The sequence below is a fragment of the Mustela erminea genome, chromosome 2 (genome assembly GCF_009829155.1).
Source record: "Mustela erminea isolate mMusErm1 chromosome 2, mMusErm1.Pri, whole genome shotgun sequence".
NCBI lineage: Eukaryota > Metazoa > Chordata > Mammalia > Carnivora > Mustelidae > Mustela > Mustela erminea.
Window position 1 is genome coordinate 65,921,672 of NC_045615.1, and position 24,244 is coordinate 65,945,915.

The window sequence follows — 24,244 nt, forward strand, 5'->3', positions numbered from 1 at the left end:
ATATGCTGATGTTTTGTATGCCAAGGAAAATGGAAATTATTGGTTGGAAGTACACAATAGGTCTTCTCTCTTGTTTTCTTTTGAAAAACACTAAGCATCTGTAGTAATTTTTCCTTTCAAAAAAAAAATCTTTGCTGTTCTGGTGCATCTTTTTCTTCAAATACCTGCAAATCCATCACCTCCATCTCATTTAGAAAGCTAGAGTTGTGGCTAGAAACAGAAAACGCAAGGCAGTTCCCAGCAAGCAGCTCGTTATGTGACTTCTGCATCTGCAAAACTTCAGTAAGCAGATTTGCAAAGGGAATCACTGAATAGCATGACAAAGGAACATATTTTGTTCGATTCTTCCTCTTATGAAATGTGGCCAACTGACTGGCACAAAAACTTGTTTACAAACTAGGGGATGCCAAGGTCAACTGTGGCACCGAGGGTGTACCAGAAAAGGAAACAAAAGATGCTGTCAGTTGTCGATAACCTATGACACTGGGCACACTGGAGGGGTTAGAATATTCAGGAAGATGGATGGGAATATTTACATATAAAATGGAAATATAGCAGTTCTGAGATTTAGCTGTTTTTCAACCACAAAGTCAGCATTGGGATTCTGTTGGCTTTATGTAGAATTAGATGCAGGTTTGGGATGGTGGAAAAGAGCACAAAGACATCCAGCTATAATTCTGACTATTTATGTCTATTTTTACATAAAACATTGAGCATTTTCCTACTAATTCAAAAATTCTTTTAATGTTAGTATATTTTAACAAAGTTACACTTTATAAGTGATGGTAAATGATAATTTATGACTTCATGTTAACTAGTTCTGTATTCTGTTACATCTAATGAACGGCTAACCTATTTTCAATGTGTGACATTTCAGTTAATCAGCATCTTAATTCATACTCTGTAACATTAAAGAAAGCATAGAGTGCACATTAGAGGGAGAATTGGTCATGCATAATTTTTGTTAAAAATACACCACGTTTAGGACCATTCAGAGAATCTGTTCCTCATAAATTATTTTGTAATCCTCATAGGAAGACTAAGAATTTCCTCACAAAATCAGCTTTAGGTTATTGAAAGTGCACAGTGCAACATCACTTTTCTGTGTTCCTTTTTTATTTACTCAACCAGCTAGCTTCTTAATGAGCTGGGTATCTGGCATATCTGTGTAGTCAGAGAGCCTTCCTTCCCATTTCATGCCTCCTATTTAAAATTCTCCCTGTGTTCGATTTTGCAGAGAAAATTGAGGCTATCAGGTGAAAATTCCCTCACCATCATGTCTCTCATCAATCCAAACCCACATGGACCTCCTTCCTAGCCAGAGGGAGAATAGGCACCCCCTCGTCTGCAGGCAGATACATCCAATACACTTTGGAATCCATCCTTCCCTCTGTCCTTGGGGATCTTTCTCCATCAATTACCCCTGCATCTGTATCAGAGCCTCCTGCTTTCCACGAGGTCCTTCCCCATAGCCCATAAACAGGTTTAATCATCCCTCTCTTAGGTAAATTGTTTGGGAAGTGAATGCTAATGCTAAGTAAAGGCAGAATTTGGCACTTGTAGCGATAGGGGAGCTGAAAGTAGAAGAAGACTTGGGTTTTATTGTGGTCTATAACTCCATCTGCCCCACTGTCTCCAGGGCATTTCACTTCTTAAAATGTTGATGTTAGGAAGGAAATCCTATAACAAAAAGTACATTAATTCAATGTTTAGACTGAGAATGGATAAGTGCAATTCGAAAAGGTTTGTTTCCATTTAAACCTAACCTTGCCACTTGAAAAAAGATTGTGCAGTACAATTGAGTTTTTCACTGCATTGATGGATAACTCAGGAAGGGAATATTTCATTGAAAAATCAGAGCAAATTTGAAATCAAGCATTTTAACTAGCAATTAACATTTCTGTATTTTCTAACTTGGTCTCTGTTGCATGACCACATTAAAGTAAAGATTTAGAAAGACGACCCATAACTGTGAAATCTACAAAATTATATTGCCTATTTTAACACAATATTTCATGAAAATCAAAAGAGAGCTATAGAGAAAATAGATACAAAATTTTTCTTCATGGTTAGGAAACTACTTCTATTTTTGCTAAACTCTAAAAATAAAAGTAGTTTTAAAGATGTAACATTAATTTTGAATTGTGAATACAAGTCTTGTGGATTATTCAGAACTATGTTGCCAAGGATATATTCTCAGCTACCAAAAATGTGCATACAGTCCTTTGATCTCACTGGCAGGAAAAATGGTAGCAAGCCAAAGACAGTGTATCTGTTACTAGCAGGGGAGTGGGAATTGACTGGAGTTGGATAGAAGGCACAGACATACTTTTAAGTATACACACACACACACACACACACACACACACGCACCCCAAATAGTTACTTTGCTGATCAAGATCTTACTTATATGTGTGTTTTGAGTGTCCTTCGATTAATAAACCCATTATACACCCATGACATTGCAGTCATTAAATTCAAGTTTACAAATGAAAGATTCACTGCTCAAAAATTGACTTTAGGGACTCCTGGGTGGCTGTCAGTTAAGTATCCGGCTTTGGGTGAGGTCATGATCCCAAGGTCTCAGGATGGGGCCCAGCACTGGGCTTCCTGCTCAGCAGAGAACCTGCTTCTCCATCTCCTGCTCCCTCTGCTTCTGCTCTATCAAATAAATAAATAAAATCTTCTTAAAAAATGGATTTTGAAGTTAGAGTATGTTATGGCCAATTGATTAAGATATTTACACTTGACTAGTTTAGTGGTTTCTAGAGCAAATATAAATTAATAAAGTAACAAGCAAATGCCATATAACCATTCATTAACCTATCTAATCCTCTAAAATTAATTTACATTTTCAGCCTGCTCAAAAGTCATTACGAATAATGACTCAGATGAACAATGTCATAAGTTCACTACTCATTGGTCACGTTAGTGCTTTTATTATTCCCAAAATTAAAGACAATTTTTCTAGTGTTGTAAGATTTCTACAATAATTCCATTATTATTGTGTCTGTAACTTAAGTTTGGATTAAATAGTTTTCCAAAATAAGAGTCAATTTTTCACCATTTTTATTAATCAATAAATTGTTCCTTTTTAGATATTTTCTTGGTGGGCACCGTTATGTTTGCATATACTTTATAGAGACTCAATTTAAATGGGAATAATCTGGTCCTTCATTTTTCAAAATAATTTCTGTGCATATGTCTCAAGATTAAAAACTGTTCACCATATAGAATCTCAACATATTAAACTGTATTTATTCAAGTTTAACTACAGAAGGGTCAGAGTGTAGTTTAAACCTTAAAATACATTTATTTCAGTATAGGTTTTAGGCAATGTATTCAAAAGATAAAAACCAAATGAGCCATTAAAAAATCCCAAGTGCCAAGTACTAATATCACCCATCGGCTGATGGGTGATAAATTTTTGGTTTAAGTTTTTAAACCAAAACTTTTGTGATCTTTTGGAGGAGTCCATGGAGAGCCATGCAATGTTGTTAAAACTTACAAACTATGCAGCCATCAAAAGAAATGAAATCTTGCCATTTGCGACGACATGGATGGAACTAGAGGGTATCATGCTTAGTAAAATAAGTCAATCGTAGAAAGACAACTATCATATGATCTCCCTGATATGAGGAAGTAGAGATGCAACGTGGGGGGTTAAGGAGGTAGGAGAAGAATAAATGAAACAAGATGGGATTGGGAGGGAGACAAACCATAAGTGACTCTTAATCACACAAAACAAACTGAGGGTTGCTGGGGGGATGGGGGTGGGGTTATGGACATTGGGGAGGGTATGTGCTATGGTGAGTGCTGTAAAGTGTGTAAGCCTGATGATTCACAGACCTGTACCCCTGGGGATAAAAATACATTATATGTTTATAAAACAAAACAAAACAAAAAACCTTACAAACAACACAGCGCCCTTTATTTTCTTTCCTGTTTACCTTTGCCCTTGCTAGATTCCATTTTTAAATATCATAAAATATGTGGACTGTGGTGAGCAAGTAAGTCAGAGAAATGTGAGCGTCCTATTTGATGATTGCCTTCACCAAAAAATGTGTGACTCATGGACTGGGAGTGACCCTCTACCCCTCCTGCTCCAAGTCTCCCTCTACCTTCCTGCTCCAAGTCTATCAGATAATTACTCAAGAATCTCTCCAGCGTGCTCTCTTCGTCACCTGCATCACTACAGCCTTGTTCAAACCCTCCTCTCTCCCAGCAAGCTGGTGGGCGTCCACCTGAGGGCCACTCTGTCTTTAGTCTCCTTCCACCTCTCTGCACATTGCTATCTGAGTGAGCTTTCTAGAAGCTCAAGGGTTTATACCTTTCCTCTACTGAAAACCCTTCAATGGCTTTCCATAGCTTTTGAAAAAAGTTGGAGCTCTTGTAATGATGGTAGTTCACCACATGAGCCAGGCTTTCTTGTCTAGGCACTGCTCTACCTCTGGCTGTCTGCTCCTGCAACTTCACTTTGGTTCCTCTCTCCTCTACCTGTTCCCTCATTCAAAGCTCAGTACCCCCACCTGTGGACCAGGTCCCCTTCTTCTGTTCTTCAAAGCACCCCTAAGATAGCACTTCTTTCATAAAATTTACCAACAGTATTGTTATTGTCTGCCTACTTCCTCCTTCACTAAATGTCTTCACTAATCGCATAGCAGCTGGCATACGGTAATTGTTCAGTGACTCCTTTGCATGCGTTCATTAATTCATCTACTTAATAGTTTTCAAGAACCCTTTGAGTATCAGGCAATGCTCTTGGTGCTGGGGAACAGCAGTGAACAAAATAAATAAAAATGCATGCCCTCCTAGACTTCATATTCTAACGAATGGAGAAAGAGTAAAAAAAAAAATGAGTAAATACAAAGTGTGTCAGGTGGTAAGTGCTAAAGCAAATGGGAATAAGGATTGGGAGGAGTAGGTGTGGTAGTATTCTAAAGTCGGGGCGGTGGGGAGGTCAGTGAAGACCTCAGTGATAAAGTGACTCTTGGACGGAGCTCTGAAAGAGGTCAGGCAGAGGCATGTGTAAAAGAGGGAGAAGAATGTTCCAGGCAAGGGAACAGCAAGTACAAAGGCCAAGAGGTGGGCACATGAAAAGTGTATTTAAAAAACACCAAAGAAGCTATAGGTACGAAATTGAAGGTGGGGATATGGACAGGGAAGGGAGACTGCATTTGTATGGAATTTTAGATTTTTGTAAGCACAAGAGTGTTTATTTTGAGGATAATAAATATGTAATAAATATTATTACATATAAATAAATCAAGTTCTTCTTGTACCATAGACAATAGTGTCTCAAGACGGGAATGAGATTTTTCACCCTTGCATTTACCCAAGTCATTCCAACACTACTGGAATATGCCAGTAGCCTTGAGATTACCTTAAGTGCAAAATGAGAGGAGGAATTTACTTCAAGCCTTCTATATTAAAACAGAAAGGAAAAAGCATCTTAGTTTCATAGTCTCATTAATATGGAAAGTGTTGTGGATGTGGATGTAGGTCCAAGGTCTTTAATGCACTTCAGAAAGTCTTTATGTAAACCATATCTAGAATTATCCACTCAAATTAATCTTCAAACACACTGTTAAGAAATGGATATTTCTATAACCATTACTCATTGGCTGCACTTTCCAGCTTGTAAAAATTTTAAAAAGCATTTTTTAATGAAAAAAAGCTCTTTTAATTAAAAAAAAAAAGCTTGATAGATCATGGAATGGAAATAAATTAATGAATTCTTCTGACACCACCGATGTTAGTCCAAATTTGATTGAGGTATTAATTACTTAAACAGGATGCAGAGTTTCTAAATGATGTGCTTTAGGTTGCCTCTTGGGAGGTGTTTTAAGGCAAGTTCTGGTTGCCTGCTATTAGGAAATGATGTTCTGTGTGAGCAGGGGGCGGACATAGTTCCTGTTCTGTCCCTGATGGCTAACAGTAAAATTTGAAGCTCTGAAAGCTGCTGGTCATTTCTGGATACAAGAATATACAGCCAGCTTCTGTAATAAAAAGCACAGGGAACAAGAAAGAGGTGGTCCATCTATGAAGGGGAGAATAAAAGCCCCAAACTATTAAGCCATTTAAAATTATTTCCTTTTTGAGTTAAGAATCTTCCCATGATTTAATAAGAGTTAAACAAAATGAAGAAAATACATTAAAGTCAGGTTCTGTAGGGAAGAATGATAACACATCTACTCTAACTTTTGGTGTCATAAAATATTAGTACCAGAATTTCTCAGGGACATGGTATAACAAACTTTAATCGTAATTTTTTCAAAGATATTAACTTGGTCAAAGGCATCACAAGATCAGAAAATGCATTAACTTAGTTTATAAAGAGTAAGAGGAAATTTGAAATAAATAATGAAAACTTGTCTTGCTTAAGAAGAAGTCATTAAAGATGTACTTATATAAAATTCCATATTCTACTTGGATGTTTTGATGAGGGAAGGTCAAGAAACATAAACTCTAACCACTATTATATGTATGTCTGGAGTATAATTCAAGTAATGTTTTACAAGATTCAGATTTCATAGCTTAAGTGTGTGGAAATGCCAAACTAGGAACTACGGGGAAATGTTTAGAATATAAGAGAGTGTGCTGAAATGTTTTCAGTGTAAAAGCCAATGATTTAGTTGCACTGGGTATGAAGGAATAAAGCATAAACAAGAAAGACCAGGATAGTGCTGAGATGGGAGAGCCTCCTATCTTGTTTTGAGTCTTTCATGGACTCTGTCTTCAGTCACACTTAATCATTTATATTTTCCCAAGCAGTCTCCTATTAGTCTTCACGTGGAGTTCTTAATAATTCTTCGAGTCTCAGCAGTCATAACTCACTTCCTTTGTGAGCCTTCTCCACTGTTCCCAGACAGAGCTGGTTTTTATCCTCTGTGTTTCTCTAGCACATTTTAACCAGCTATATTTTATTATATTCACATATTTATAAAATCTACTTGACTAGGCAGCAAATTCTTTAGGTCATATATTTTACATCCTCAGTACCCAGTTTGTGCCTAGCAAATAAATATTGACTAACCTGAAGCAATGAATTAATGAACATAAAAATTATTAAATGACATTTATCAAATTTCCTCCATAATCTTATCACTCAAACCATCATACCTCTACCATGGGGAAGAGTTCAGAGTTTTGAAACACTTGTTCCTCTTTAAATATCTGGGAGTTTTGTGTCAATAATACAACCCCATAATTTCTATTATTTGAAATAATTCTTTTTCTTAAAAAAAATTATTTATTTATTTGCTTGAGAGAGATACAGAGAGAGAGAGAGCGCGCACATGGGGGATGGGACAGAGGGAGAGGGACAAGCAGACTCTGTCCTAAGCACAGAACCTGATCTGGGGCTCCATCCACCCTGAGATCCTGACCTGAGTGGGAACCAAGAGTCAGATGCTCAACCAACTGAGCCACCCAGACACCCCTGAGATAGTTCTTTATTTTTTTTTAACTTTTCTAAAACAGGTCTACTTTAAAGACTATCAGTAGGATGACATGTCATTCTATTAATTCATGAATACTTGACCAAAAAAAAATTTTTAAAGGAGAAATTATTTTTTTAAAAGGAATAAATTCTTTCTGACTTCTCTATCTCAAGGGCTGAGTTTGTGGAGAGGGGGGAAGGATGAGTCATCCACTGGTGTTTCTCAAGATTATGAAGCTGTGACCTCTATAAGGAAGGTCTCTTAAAGCTCAGGAAATTAAAGAAGTAATCCATTTTTTTTCACTACTTAACAAAACCAGGACCCAAGACAAAATATTGAGCATTAACTACCACCTCAGATTAAAGACAAATCTAGGTATTTGAGAATCTATGTTCTGATTAGGTCCCAAAACAGAGACTCTATCACCTCTCACCAGATATCCAGAGCTGAAATTAGCTCATTCCATTCTTTCTAAATACTTAATAAATTGTTTCTTGTTGCTGAACTCAAAATGGAAATGACCCGGAAAGAAAGAAAAATTAACAGGCTTCCTCTGCCCTCTGTGATTAAGCACACTTCCCTAGTGTACCATAAAGGAAACAAATTTATGGTTCACGAAGGCCTATCACTGTACACTACACTCAGTAAAAAATATTTCTATTGAGTAAAGTATAAGTGCTTTTCCTATTTTAAATCAACAATGCTGAGTATCACTAGCTGCTAAAATTTAAATATCCCATGATCAGCAGAAGGAGGACATAAATTTAGGACTATAATATATACTCATCTACTCTTCAGGTCTATTTCCCACCTAGACCAGCACTGCCCATCAGAACTTTCTGGAATGATGGAAGTGGTCTATTTTGCTTGATCTAGTATGGTAGCCACTAACTACAAGTGGCCATGGAACCCTGGAAATGTGGCTATGCAATTGTTTGGAATTGGATTTAAAATTCTATTTAATTTAATTAATTTACATTTCAATAGTCACGTGGCTAGTGGCTACTGTATTACAAAATGCAAATCTAGACTTTGGAAAACACAGAAGGCTTCAATCAGGTGAACTGAATTCCAGTCTATTTCTGCCAGACTGCTTTGTGACCTTGGTCAAGTCATTTAACCACTTTGATGCTGTTTCTTTATCTGTGAAGTGATAAACTAGATGATTCCTAAGATTTCTTCTAAACCTTTTACACCCTGCTTTAAAAATAGCCACGTAGTGTGACCAGAAATTTGTACAGTTACTTTTCCGCTATTCTCATGAAAATCAGTGTTTTAGTTGCATCATGCATATTCCCGCACACACATATAGTCCAAATAATCGTTAAAGTACAAATGAATTTAAGAAGATGAAGGAGAAAGAGCAGTTTTATGGTAGTGCTGTTGCATTGATCCTGCCTATTCCCACTCCTGGTGTGCAATGACACTTGTTGGGAGAAAGCTATAAAGCTGAATCCTTTTATTAGTACCTGATTTATTGATTCATTGATTCGTATAATTCAGTCATTTAGTTTATGCACAATAAGTACCAAGCACAAGTATTGTATGACATGATAAATGTTGTGGAGAGAAGAAAGCTTCTTAATTAGCACAGTGTGAAGGGGTGTGAATACGTGAGTGTGCATGAAGTTTTTTCAAAGAAGGCGAGCAAAGGAGAAGTCTATTTTTTAAAGAATCCACCCAGACGCGTGGACTCTGTTCTGCCCTTTCCCCTGGGCTGGAGGTCTCTTGCTTTAGGGCCCATGCTTTAGAGAGTTCTTCTTGGGATGCATGCCTCACACTTGGCCTCCTGACTTCAGATGCTGCTTTGGGCAATAGGGACCCTAGAATTCTTTGCTCCACTGACAGGAGCTCATTTCAAGGACTCTGAGTTGCCTCTCCCTCAGTTCTGTTTTTCCAAAGGTGAAACACATCACTGGTATGCACAACAATGAACTGGTGTAGGAAGCAGAGAGGTGGGTATTTTAAGGCGTGTGGACATAGTTTGATCTTTGAACATTACAGAATGTCTGCAGGTGACAGCTCCTGTCTCATAAAGTCGAGGGATGAGGTAGTTGTGGGAAACAAAGGGAATAGGCCAGGGCCAAGGGCTGGGACTGGGTTATAGCTTTCTCCACATGCTGCCACACTCTGGCTTGGATCTCCAAGGAGTGCAACAATTTTGCATTTGAACTTTCCAAATCACTATGAGGACATACCTTTGAAGGTCATAGGTCAGAACATATTTTACTTGCCAGTTTATTAGCTTGGCTTATCCTTTTAAATATTTCAGCACATTGTATGAGGGCATCCATTTATATTATTGCCCTAAAATGTGCACATTTGCCCTTAATCTGCAGATGTAAGGCACAGAGCTTATATGGACATGACTTTGTTTTGAAAAGTTTCTTCTTACTCTAGTAATGAGATATGAGTATTTGGTAAAGAGATTTCAGTGTCATTAAATATCCTCATACAAGAGTGATTTATTTTGCCTCTGTATAGCTCTACAATATGTTGGATCCTAAAGATAAAATAAATGATAGCTAGAGAGGTTGATGATACATTTGAAGGGGACAATTTTTAAGGCTTTCTTCCACTAAAACTGAATGTATGACTGTTTTTATTGTATCTCATTATTTACAGAATGTGTAGATGTGCATATATAATATGGATAAATGGTTATATAATATGTGTCTGTGCATTTACAATGAAACAGAATAGAATGACAGGACTTTAGGTCTGGAAGGGGTCTCAGCTATCATTTGGTCTCACCAGTTTAATATTTGTCTAATATGATACAGCTAGATAGACAAATTTAAATATCTAAATTTGTCTAATATGATACAGCTTTCCAGACCTTTAATTGGAACCAGAGTAAGACAGTTAAAAATAGAGTTGATGCACGTCGTAGATGCTAAGGAAGACAAAACAAGATGGAGAATAACACAGACAGTAATCTATTCAGCCTTGTAGACTATCTTTTCAAACTTGTGTTACTTGATTGTACTCTTATACCACTATAAAAATGCTCCTTTAAAAGTCTACTTTTTGTTTCTAAGTCACTGAGCCAGCTTTAAAGACAAGTCAAACTTCATGCTCTCCTACCACACCAAGGTGACCTTTCAACACCTCTGTTGAAGTCCATGCAGCCAGGAATCCAAAGTGAGTCCCTCTGAGTTGGGCAACTGGACAGGGAAGTGGGCAGCACCAGGAGAAGAAGGCATTACTTGTCTACTTTCCCTTGGTCCGTTTGGAAAACCTAACATTACAGGCTCTGGACAAAAAGCACCAAGGAGATGGGAAGGATTCTGCTGGTGTGGCCTTTACTTGGACTTCATGGACAATCAGATTAAGTGAGGATAATAAAGCATTCGAGAGGTTGCTAAGGCATCCCAGCAGGCAATGTGCACAAATGAAGCAAAGCAGTGTTACTCAATAAGATTCCACTGTAAAAATCAAGTCTAATCGCCAAATATCCTAGGATGATGTTGATCATTCTTGTTATTGTGATTTGGGCTTTTGCTTTCTTCGCCAGATTAAAATCAAAAAGCGAAGACTGCTGTTGTCTCCCATGTCTGCCATCCTGCTGATCAAGAGAGTTGACAGACCAAAGTACAGTTAAGTAAAATGAATTTTGGGGGTGGGAGAGCAAAGCATTGTAACTAAATATATTTAAAGTAAACCTTCACATATTGGTTATGTCAAATTTATTTTAGATGAAGTGGAAGCAATTATTTATGTTTATTTATGTTATTATCAGCGAACATAAAATGCATTACTTGCACTTGACCCTAATGTATTAAATGATTTGCAGGAAAAATTAAAATAAACTGAACACATCTATAACCTGTTCAGACATAAGTCCAAATTTTACTGTAAGGAACAATAACAGCAAAAGTACTTCTGAATTTAAAAAAAAAAAAAATCTCTGACACTACCGGGTCCAACAAATGACATCTGAAATACTCTTATAATTCAGAAAGAAATGAGTGGATATGCTATGGAGTTTACATATATTTGGGAAGAGAATGAAGGATGAAGATAGGGTTTCAGAGTAGAGAAAGTGATTTGGTCTATAAAGCATTGGATGTAGACACTTTGGGCCACAAAATAATTTCCAGGAAATTGGGATGAGTTGACATATTAATAGAGATTTATAAAACATCTATCTTTCATGCTTTTGAGAACTCCTATGTTTGCCAAAGAAAGAAATAATAAGACTATCAAAAGAAAAGCTAACTCCAAAAATGCTATTTGAACAACTATTTAAACCTCTGAAGACCTTGAAAAATAAAGATCACTTGCACCAGGGTTCAGAACTTCAGCACTTCCGATTGTGGTCAGTCCTAACTTTGATTCTTGGGTCTAGTTTTATGACTCAGAGCTGCTCTCTTTTTATTTAAATGGAGTCCAATTTATTTTAGCTCATGATTCCATCTTTTAAAATCTCATCCTGAACTTCTCTGCAAACCCAAAGGTCATGTTTACAGAATAGATGCACAGCAGGATTAAAGAAATGTGGAACCGTTTGAGCCGCAGGCCTTCTTTTTTATTCTATCAGAGATGCTGTTAATCTTCAGATGATTATTTTTGCAATATAAAATATATATCCTGGATTATGAAAACTAATTCCCCACCTGACACACTCATAAACAGTTTTGTAAGAGCTAATTTTAGAACGTTCCCAGGTTTTTTCATGTCATCATCAGAGGCATTTTACATTTTACAAAAATCTCCAGTGCCTCTCAGGACCATTTTATAAGCAAACACTCCTCCATGATACAAAGCAATAAACGTAGTGAGTTTTGCATACCGTGGAAAAGATGAGAGCCATGTTTTTTATTATTTTTCCTTGTTTAACTGGTGGATGAGAAGAAGATGGTTATGAAAAATTGATAATGTAAGATGATAGGAAAAGGCCAAAAGAAAAAAAAAATGACAACAGCAAATAGGACCAAAGGAATAAGATGAGCTTTCGATCACAGTATTTAATACACTGCAGTTTCACTGATAGCTATAATCACACTGTACTTAGCCCTTCCGTTTCATAGTGGCCTTTCTGTGTGTTAAGTTATTTCCACAGGGATTCATCTTAACAGCCATACTTTTTATTTTTGGAACTCTCTGTAGTTCATAAAGTATTTTCATATTATTACTATTTCACTTATTTCACACAATAACCCAGTGAGATAGATGAATTAGGAATTACTGCCTATACATCATAGATCAGTTAAAAAAAGATCACAGACTATAGTCAAACACTCTTAAACAGTTGTGAGGGCAGAACTACTGATGCAATGTAATTTTCTCCCTGCCAGACTTCGAGTCAAAACACACACGGGCATGTGTGCGCGTGCGTGTGCGCACGCACACACATACACCCCCCCCACATACATAATATTTAAAAGAAAAAAAATTTCCAATGAAATTTTTCTCCCATGACAACTGCTATTATTTTTCCAGGATCCTCTTTTTTCTTTGAGATAGTTTAAAATATACAGGTGCTATTTGAGTTAACAAATATGACTAGTGACTTTTTGAGAATAATAGTTTTTTAAACCATAGAAATATTTCACTATAAGCAAATATGTGATATAAAAATTCAGTTTATTGGGAAGAGGAATTAGGGGATTATTTGCTTTACAAAAAGACTCTGAATGGGATTGCTTTAAATAGCAAAATTCCCCAGAACTTTTAAGATATGTTGATTTATGAAAATCTGATTCATACAGAACTTTACAGGAATACATCTGTTATATAAATCCGTGTTCACCTGTAATTTACTCTAGGGGGAACAACTGAGTGATAATAATAATAACACACTCATATAGTTCTTCGTTATGTATTTTAAAGTGCTTTCCCCTAATTTATTGCATTTGTCTTTGGCAACCTTCTAAGGGAGGCAGAGAGGGTATTATTATCCTTTCTTTACAGATGAGAAATTGAGAGGTTAAGTGACTTGCCCAAGGTCAGACAGACTATTCATTCATTTACTGCTATTTGAGTGATGTAGATTTAACGGGTTAGTTGAGGAAGTAAGGTTCTTCCACCTAATTTTTTTTTAAGCAGCTGTGAAGGCTATTAAAACAGAGGTGGATGATCTCACAAATATAACGTTGAACAAAAGAAGCCAGACATAAAAGTGCACATAATGTATGATTCTATTAATATAAAATTCAAATGACGGCAGAATTAATCGATGGTGGCAGAAGTCAGAATGGGGGTGAACTTTGGGAAGAAGTGGATGGTGACTGGAGGGCAGAGGGGGGTTTCTGGGATATACTAATATTGAACATCTTGCTCTGGTTTGTGGTTACATGGTTAGGCTCACTGTGAAAAGTCACTGGGGTGTATACTTGTGATTTGTTTACTTTTCTTTATATATATTATGGAAGTTTTCTTCTAAAAAAAGAGTTTTATATCTTAAAAAACAGCACTTTAGAAGGTCATTACATTACAATATCCTTTGAACATTTGTGATTTCAATTAAGTTTCTTAACTGCATTCTAAAAATGAGAATATGAACTAAATTAGAAGAGTTTAAAGAGAAGTAAAAGTTTATTAAAAAACAGAAACAAACATCTGAGATTATCACCTGAAAAGGTGCTGTATGAAATGGGAAATCAAAGCAAACTAAGATAATAACATAATTCACTTAGGACAAGTAGAACTAAGTCCTAGGAAGTTAGGAATTGTAAAGAAAGGACATTAAATAGTATATTCTAGAGTATATGTATGAATTTAAGGAGGATAAGATTTTAATTTTTTATGAAATCTTCTTTATTTTAGAATTTTGTATATTAGGGTGCTGCATTGAGCATCAAGGTAGAAAGCCAATGGCAATGATAAAAATCTGAGGAGAAAAAAAATAGGCTCCTGAGAATCACACATGGTCTTCCATGTAAGAATGTTTGGAAGAAATATGTTTTGACCATCAGCCAGGATAGAAATTACAGTTGCATTCAGCTGCTTAAGGCAGTTTCAAAATTTATATTGTAGTTTTCTAAGAATCCTTCACCCCCTGTGACCCGCTAACCCTGAAAACTAATGCTGTGCTTGTACCCAAAGTTACCACTGATGACATAGGCTTGGTTTAATTTTCACATATTATCTTTTTTTGTTCTTTTTCTTCCATTTTATTTTTCTAAAAACGAATCCATTATAGTACCTCCACTTTCAGGTCATCTGGATCAATTCTCTATCTTGATACCATAGGTCGGGAATAAAGAATTTCCAGTGGGGGTAGGGGGGGCTCAGACTCCATTTTAGGGTACTTTCCTTCAACTGGTGATATTTCAAAGCCGATCCCACAATGGCTAGGACTACAGCTTGATGAGTTTCTTCCCAGGAGGGCTGTTGAAGGCATCCTGTTCAGGGAGAAGCCTTTAACCTTTAACCCATTCACACATTTGTTTTAATTCCTGACCAACTGCCATATTCTCGTGTGTTAGTTGCATTAGGACCTAGCTAACTAGTTTTTTAAAATAAATGTTAGACCCTAAACACCTGTAAGCTGCAAGCCACACATTGTGTATAAGGCACCCAATCAAGTTCACTGTGACCACTGTATCCAGGACGAGTGTGAAACACAGCTGTCCTCTGGAATCTGGGTTATTAGAAGGTCCACCTGAGTTCCCCAATATTATCTATGTCATAAAATAGGTTAGAAAGGTGGCTCTGGAGATAGGAAGGAAGAGAAAGGTTGAAGGAATTCTACTCTTCCAGGCCCAGCAAGCTGCCCCAACTTCTCTTTCATTGGCAAAGAATAAACAAATCATGAAGAATGGGTCATGTATGTCTATTGGCCAGACCATGTGAATAATTTCATGATCTTTTTCAATGACAGGACTCAAGAAGGCACGACTGTTTCTTTCTGGGGGAAGCCCTTCGACAACAAAAACTCCTTGAATCCTTCTAGAAGACTCACTATACTAATTCACAGTTAGTCATATTCCTCTGAATGTGACTTTTGAAAACTCATTCCTTTGAAACTCATTCCTATTTAAGCTAATATGCATATCCCTGAATATAATCTTCCTTACAGCAGGAAGGAAGAAAGGAATAACGAAAATTCCATCCTTTGACCTTCCTCACTCTCTTTGTCATTTCTCCTGCCTGGAATCTCCCACTTTTTCCTTATGCATATTCTGGACCACAGTTTTGAATAAATTAGACTTCTATTCTTTTTAGCATAGAAAAAGAAATTGAGATACTTGCCATCAAGCCTTGTTCTCCTGGTTTCCCTGGCTCACCCTTAAAAAAGAACAGTGATAATTTTTATTAATGCTATAAATAGTAAAAAGCAATTTCAATCTTTTTTTTCCCCCCTCTTTCACAATACCCACTGGGGTGCATGAATGTCAAATATATTTTTCAGGCTAAGTAGAGAAATGTAAATACAATGCAATAAAAAGAGAGCCACGTTCTTTCTTCAAATGCATTTTATAAACATTTTAGGATTTAATAAAATGAGTCTAGATCACAGCAGAGATTTAAGAATTATGCCAAGAATGTATTCTAAATAAAAATCACCCCTACTGGGTGATTATATTAAGTCAGTAAATGGTCCTAGAAAAATATTTAATTGTAATTCCAGTAATATCTTGTTTATTTTGTTCTGTTTATGAAGACATAAAGATGATGACCTGACCCTCTTTATGAGATCTCAGAACTTCCATACATAGGACAGAGACACAACTGCCCTTAATACAGTAATTAAATAACAAATTGAGCAAACCGAGTTTGAATTTTGATTTTCCTGAATTAGTGATGGCTGAAGTAACATGTTTTATTAAAATGAATAGCATATGTTCAAATACATAGAATGTTTTGCTATATCATACCCCATCATAGTTTTTTAATATGCAGATTCACACAAAATTCCTTATTACGTTTGATCATCATATTATTATATTGATAGTCATTAGCAACAGATAACTTTTGGAAGAACCATTCTTGTAATGTCAATAGCTATAGAAATTGTTGGGACTTTAAGTATTTCTCAGTTTGTTTTTATAAAACCTTTTTCTAGTGGTTATGATGGCATATAAAAATTAACTGTGAGACTATAAACCCTGTTCAATTTCTCTAGGTGGAATTAAAAAAAAAAAGCCTGTTCATACTTCTTTGTAAAAAGCTCCATTCTTACTCAGATGAATAATTATATTCATATGAAAGATGACATAATTTTTTAATTCTTTACAGGTTGTCATATCTTACCTTTATCTTCTATCTTGAAAGTAATCTATACTTTGAATTTTCTGTAGAGTATACAAGACCCAACGATCTGACTAGTTTTATACCATCAAAATGGTTTTAACCATTCTTTTTAGTTGAAGAAATACTCATTGCATCTTTCTTGGCAACCAGCAATTATTTGGGAAGATTTAAATATTCCTAAAGTTATGCTGTCTCTATCATTTGGGATATCATCCCAGGAAAAGGTCAGACCTTCAAAAACAGTTTCAAGGTAAGACCACTACCTGTGATGGTTCAGTGAGACATCCTAACAGCCAGCCAATCATAGGTTGGGATTCATTCCCTCCTTTCATATGACAAAGTGACAGCCGCTTTCAGAAAGGGAAATGGGACTTCCAAGAGGTTGTCTCAGAAGAGCCATTTTAACAAACAGAATTACTCTTTGAAAAAAATACATAAATATATGAATATAAAAACGAAATACTCCAAAACATTAATGACTACGGCTGATTTTTTTTTTTCTTTTTGATTCTTTAGTTTTAAAATCTTTCCACTTTGCAGATAAATATTTTCATTCTTTTGTACTATGAAAACACTTACGAAAATATTTAAGTCAAAGCAATAGATAAATAGATTAATTCAGCAATAGATTTGAATTTCAAGTTCTAAGGCCATAATATAAAAGTAATTTTTTAAAACTTTTCCAGAAATTTTTTTCAATTGCTGTGTTGTCTCTACCAAATCAAACCATTTATCTAGTGTCCTGTACTACTGTATTATTGATACTTATCAATCTTAATAACTAAGTACTTAGATCTAACTATTGAGATATTCTATTGAGATTGCTTTAAAATCACTTCTATTGGGATGCCTGGGTGGCTCAGTCAGTTAAACGTCTGCCTTCTGCTCAGGTCATGATCTCAGGGGCCTGGGCTTGAGCCCCACATAGGGCTCCTTGCTCAGCAGGGAGCCTGCTTCTCCCTCTGACTGCCATTCCCCCTGCATGTGCGCTGGCTCTCTCTCTCTCTCTCTCTGTAATAAATAAATAAAATCTTTTAAAAATTTTTAAAAAAATCATTTCTATTAAAAGCTTCACATGTATTTTTTTTTTTTAAGATTTTATTTTATTTGACAGAGAGATCACAAGTAGGCAGAGAGGCAAGCAGAGACAGAGAGGGAGAAGCAGGATCCCTGAGGAGCAGAGAGCCGGATATGGGGCTCGATCCCAGGACCCTGAGACCATGACCTGAGCCGAAGGCAGAAGCCTTAACCCACAAAGCTATCCAGGCACCCCAAAAGCTTCATATTTAAAGGACAAATGATATTCAAACCATACCTACTGATGTTTTAACCGTTAATATTACTATTTTATTAGCAATTGTTTTCCCTTTTTGGTCAGTTTATTTACGAGGGAGTAAACATTAAAAAGATTTACCTCCTTTGTTTTCCATAATTCACATGGGACTTTATCATCTACCTAATCCTTTGGAGAATGTTACCAATCTCTCACCTTGAGTTTCAAGCTATTCTCCCATTTAAGTCAAAGGCATTGATGTACTCTAAAGTAGTCAGGGCCCAAGTGAGATCAGGCATACTCAATCATAGACTTCTTGAGGCTTACCTGAAAACCAGTTTAGCTGCCTTCTCCAGGTCTCTCTTTGTGGTTCATATGGGTTCCGCTGGATTGAGCCATGAGGCAGAATCCTGTTGGCAGTGCCCTGTCTGCTTGGGTACTTTCTGGTCACCTCACTTCCCGCAAACCTCCTTATGGCCCCTCCTTACTCCACTCCACCCCTGTTCTCAGCCCTTAAAACAAATGGATCCAAACTGCAACTCACGGGCACTCCTGGCATTCCACGGGGGCCATCTTTCCCTGTGTCCCCTGGAGGCCCTCTTGGGCCCGGAGGGCCTGGAGGTCCTGGAGGCCCAGCCTGTCCTTGGTCACCCTATAAAGGAGAAGGGAACAGACCAACAATGACCATGAAAGATAAAGACCCAGATTTTCTTTTCAACACTTTAAATTTATATTATCTAATCCACGTTTACACTATGAAAAAAACCAGAACAATCAGAACATGAAGCCTGTAGGCAATTTGCCTTCCAGCAGGGAGCAAATAAATATTCATGCTGGGCGAGCTGAGTAGATGCTATTAAAATCAAGGCAGCTCCGGAACCAGGCCTCTCAGCTCTTGGAAACGGTGTAAGTTATCATGGTACTCAGAGCTGGTATAAAACTTTTGCATAACCTGATTTGTGGAAATGCTGCATCAGTTATATTCACCTTGTTTAATAAAATGGCTGCATTTGTGGTTGGACAAATGTGTTTACTTTTTCACAACCTATAAAATTAAACATACAAGCTCTTGTCAAACTGTGTAATGATTTACAAATTACCAAAGCCAGAGAGCTTAGAAACTGGATCTGTTACTGGATATAATTTCAGTTGTCTTTCTTTTCTAATGAAGAAAAAATTAGGCATCCTATGCCTTTTTACTTTGGTACTTTCATATACATTTCAAACAAATGCAGCTCCCTACACATAGTTTTGCTCTAGGATATTTCCAAATAAATATCCCCACCCACGAGAGATAAACAGTAAAGCAACAGTAAATGGAGTAATAACTGAATGTTAAGAAGAAATCAGACTTGAGCAAGAATAAGCACTACCTTAATGAGGCGGCGTTTAATGAGCTGCTGATCAGCAGAGAGAAACCCATGATTGATTTTAGGAAACACCATCTGATCAGTCAGGTGAGGTCAAAGGTTGAAGTTCAGAGGTGAGAGAATTGGAGAATAGACATCAGAAGGCCCCAAGAAAGAAATAAAGACATACACATTAGATTTATAATGATCATTAAACAAAAGGGAACTGGTGCTTGTGTCTGACATCAGACTGTCTGGCTCTTCTTGAAAGAAACATAATCCTAAAATGGGATGGCGAGACCAGATCTGTAGTTAGAGAGGGATGTTTTGGGTGTCCCATCCTTTTGCTGCGGGTGTTAGGCCTCTCGAATGCAGCATATGAAAGCAGCAGGAAGGCTCCCATCACCTGTGTCCTGCACACTGAGCAGAAAGTCTGGAGACAAAGCACCAGTTCAATTTCCGTCAGATTTGTCAACCAGCATAACGTGGCATGAACGCGACCACCATTTTATAAATGCCCCAAGTCCAGAATACTGAGGATTCTTTGACTGAAAAATGTCACGGAGTGTTGTCATGCACGTAAATCAAACCATTGAGGGGTGGCACAGTTTTAGATAGTCATGCCTGCCTCTCTTCATCGACCCTGCTCGACTTTGATGTCCTTCTCTTTTATATGTTCATGATTCTCCTTCTCAATAGATATTTGACCTCACGGACGTAGGTGAGGTCCCAAAGATCCCAAACCTCCCTGCATACGGTGAAAGGGAGCAACTGGACTTGGCAAGCCAATTTAGCTGTTCTTGCTCACTCTTATGCTGATTGTGGGCTCTGACTGAGTAGCATGGGTGCCAACCACAAACCTTGACGGTGAGGATCTGATTACTGTGCAGAGCAGCAACTGTGGGGAAGCCTGGCAGACCCTATGGACGTGGGACAGCACCAAAACAACACGACACAAAACGTCACACAGACATTCCACTGATGGACAAACAAAACAAGCATATACCTAATGCCACCATGTCCTGGCTCTAAGTCTTGTCTTGTTTGACACACTGTAAAGGAAACCAGGCACACACACGAGGCCCCCAGGCCAAACGTTCCTTTAATGGAAAGGCCAGATTGAGAACTCCTTGTAACTTGCTGTTGTGGCAGTTACACTGGGATCTGTGTACACACTCTTAACATTTCTGGAATCTTACATACAGAATGTTAGCACAACATGGAGATAACTGTAGACACTGTTATGAAAACAACACCGTGATTTCCCTCCATTGATATTCTGTTTACAACTCAGGACATACACGTATTAATTCTTTTTCAGACAACAGTGAATAGAATTTTGCCATCTGATCAGAAAGATTCCTCAGAATAAATGCAGTCTGCCCCACAAAAGATAGTCTTACCACCCACATATCAAAATTTCCCTCTCCAATCATACGATGAGTCTCAGGTCTTTCCTGTTTCAGGAATTCCTGCAGAGGTGGTGGATGGAAATCTGTCTCTTATAACATGCGTATTTCATGTCAGAGGGATTTATGGTCACACTCTGCAGTAATCGCTTCTGTCACGTAACTTTTCCAAAAGAACTTGACAGTTCACACAACCCCTTGAAGTAGAAAAGTGGTTTTGAATTCCTTAGCCAGGGAGAATGGGGAAGCGATGTTTTAGAGACTCGTATTCACAAATTTATACTAACTCGTGTACACAGGCATTATCAATTGGGTAGGTCTGAGAGAGAACTTTTGCCTTTGTTCTATTTCTTTTCCAGCTACGTGAGATATTGGAGCCTTTTATTCCATCCCCCCACCCAGAACATGTTTAACATACAAATAAAATGAACAACAACCACAGCTTACATGGCCTCAGGTGTGTGCAGGCTTCCTAGACATTCCCTCCTCATTGCCCTCCCCTCCTCCGCTCAGATCTGTTCTGAGGGTATTTGTAGTGAAAGCCAGTAAGCTTCTAGTTTTTTAATTTTATTAATCGTGGTATATTTTTCCCTTATTTCCCCCTTATTCAGGATATATTTTTCTTTTTAGAAGAACAAATAAAATGATGTTTGTGGTACGAAGACATCTCTTCAACCCTAATGCCTTTTAATTTCATTCTTTAGAGCTGGGACTTCTCAGGAAGCAAAGCAGAGGAAATCTTATCTGTTTTGCTAGATCCTTTCTGATATGGCTATTAAGTGTCTGGGTAATTTTGAGGTGACCTGTATCCTCTTTTTCTTCTCCCAAAGTAAAAGTCCTTGAAACATAGAAGCTACCCAAATTCAGAAATGCTACAAGTTGGAAAACAGATGTGTACAATTTGCTTTTGTTTTACTATGGAATATGAGTTTAAAATGTTATTAGATGGTAATGTGCCAACATCTTTCCATCTGTGACTCATTAGCCCCATATTACACAGTCAGAATTTTATATATAAATCTCATATTTATGTAACAAAGAACAAAAACAGATACAAACAAGAGGTCTACGAGGGATCAGAATCTTGACTAGTGGCGATAAATCATAATGTCACTTTGAACAGGATTATCTAACAAAAATAATTTAAAATTAAAAGTCTTTTAAAAGCACACATGGTAGGCCTTACAAATGTTTTGAAATCTGAATATATAAATAAGTCACTTCTCATACTCCTATCTGAGCATGACCAGCTTGCTGTTTGATTATATTTTCTAAATGCTCACAAAAAGCATTAGTTTTTAATTTCTTAGTTTGTTTTCCAGTGTTAATGAAATCTAAAGAGGAAAGTGGAAAGGTAATTCTCTCCTTGGACGGATCCTTTTCATCAAACAGAAAATCTCTATTTGAGGAAGTTGATTTTTATATTCCTCAATCATCATAACTGTAGAAAATGCTAGCAATTAGGTGCTTAGAGCTACATTTTAAAGATTTTATTAGTGACTTGGGAAAAACGACTTCAGAAGTTTATATGCAAAAGAGTAGAAAGAGACATGTGGAAGAATTCTCTTAAATGCTAACAAAAATCGCATGGCCTGGGCTGTAATATTCTAGGACCCTATATTTTTCAAACCTAGACAATGCTTGAAGGGTATATGCAAGTGTTGGGGGTGGTAGTTAAAAGTTATTTACTATTGAAGGCAGTAGTAAATATGGCACATCTTCCTTAAGATTCAAGTTTGATAAACACTAAATAACTTTTTTAAATGTAAATCAAACATTGTCATATTATGGGGTAGAAGGCAAGATTTATACAAATTTTAAAAAATTTTACCATTTGCTGGTGGTAGAGAACCTCATTTCATAGGGGATATCTATAGATTACAGGTAGATACTGAACTGACCCATGTGAGGTACTCAGAGGATAAACTTGAAAAGTACTGGCACTGAATACTTTTCTGTTAAGTCATGGCTTTACGTGGCCATAACAGTTAGTCTTCTCTGGCTGTTCACACAGAGTGTACTTTTTCATTAACTATGCCATTTTTTCCCCACAGTATCATTAGTCATAGTCCTTTCTAAGTAAATGGAGTGGACATATTTCACTTGGTTTTACATCTTGGAAAACTAGCCTGGTACACAGATGGTTCAACTGGGTGTGCGGGGAGGAAATGTGTCTCCAGAAAAACATGGAGAAAGGGTCCAGGAATAAGCTGAAATGTTGGAGATAATGTGTAAAATTTTGACTCCCAAATAGTTTGAATTCCTAAGAAATTGGATTTACGAGAGTGTAAAACTACCTTACAGAATGCATTTTCCTCTTGGGAGCCTACTCAGACTTTACGAATCTTCCCGACATTCTTTAAAGTAGGTTATCACCTTGGACCAGTGTTTTAATATCATTTCAGGAGGACCTCTATGTCCTTTCATTACCTTCTGGAAGCAAAGAGGAAAGCCTAACCCAACAAAATGCTGAACAAATAAATATTTCATAAGACATGTTTCTAACTACTTAGGAGCCATAAATTCAAGATGCTATTATTTATTGTATACTCAGCAATGGTGTTGTATGATTACATTATAGTGAGAAAACTTTGTATTTTTTCAAAAGTATTCAATAAGGCAATGTTAGAGGCAGGAATTTGATCCATGACTTCTAATTCCAGACTTTGTCATCATGCAGTTTATGTATTTATAATTTCTTTCTACTTTTACAGTTTGAATAGTAGAAATATCAACAATCTATAAGAAGTATTTATTGAGTGACTTCTGTGCACCATTTGCTGTGCTAGGCATGGGGATTGAATAGTAAGCACGATCACAAGCTCGCAGGGGTCAACATCTAGTGGAGAAATAGGAAAAAATAAACAAACAGTAATCATAAGGCGGGATGGTCATTTAGGTGAAGAAGGGCTACAAAGTAAATAAAAGTGTACCTAATGACAGGTTTGAGGAACCCTGGAAGACTTCCCAAGCTCTGTGAATGAGGGGTTGGTGTTTGGTATAGCAAAAGGAAAACTAAAGACAGAGAACCCATTTAGGAAAATGTTACAATAGTCTACTTGAGGGACTGTGCCCTAGAATTACAAAAAGGACAAATCCATTAGTTTCAAGTGACATTAAGATGGTAAGATTCAGACTTGTAGTCTGGCTGAGAATGGAAAAGAGAAGGAGAATCAATGAGTGCTCCTTAGTCTCTAGCCTGAGTGATGGAGAATGGTAGAGGAAACACTAGAAAAGAATGGGTTTTCTGGGGGCAGTTAGGTGGATATGGATAATGAATTCAGTTAGGGACCTATTGAATTTGACATGTCGATGAACAGCCAAGGCATGGCAGTTAGATATGCCAATAAAATAGTCAGGAAAAAGGTGGGAATCAAAAGTCTTAGGGCTGCTTGAAGTCATGTAAAGAGACTGCAGAGAGAGCAGATTTAGAAAACAACTCTTGGAAAGACTTCAATTTAAGGGATGAGCAGAGGAAGAAACAACTACAAAGAAATAATAAAAATGTGATTGTAGAGGCAGGAGGAACACTAACTCACCTCACAAAAATTCTATACAAGCAGTGACTCC

General features: G+C 37.0%; 1 protein-coding gene across 15 annotated transcripts in view; it reads right to left on the reverse strand.

The window, feature by feature from the left end:
- The window catches only part of COL25A1 (collagen type XXV alpha 1 chain), a 463,262-nt gene that overhangs the window by 104,586 nt on the left and 334,432 nt on the right, over positions 1-24,244 (reverse strand). For 13 of the 15 annotated variants that reach the window (XM_032333114.1, XM_032333113.1, XM_032333110.1 and 10 more), the window contains 3 exons: positions 19,290-19,361; positions 18,461-18,568; positions 15,642-15,677 (listed from right to left, as the gene is read on the reverse strand). In XM_032333114.1, the coding sequence (XP_032189005.1) occupies positions 15,642-15,677; positions 18,461-18,568; positions 19,290-19,361 (216 nt within the window). Of the gene's footprint in view, positions 1-15,641; positions 15,678-18,460; positions 18,569-19,289; positions 19,362-20,125; positions 20,186-24,244 lie in introns of all 15 variants that reach the window. The other 2 variants (XM_032333117.1, XM_032333109.1) reach the window with 1 other exon arrangement.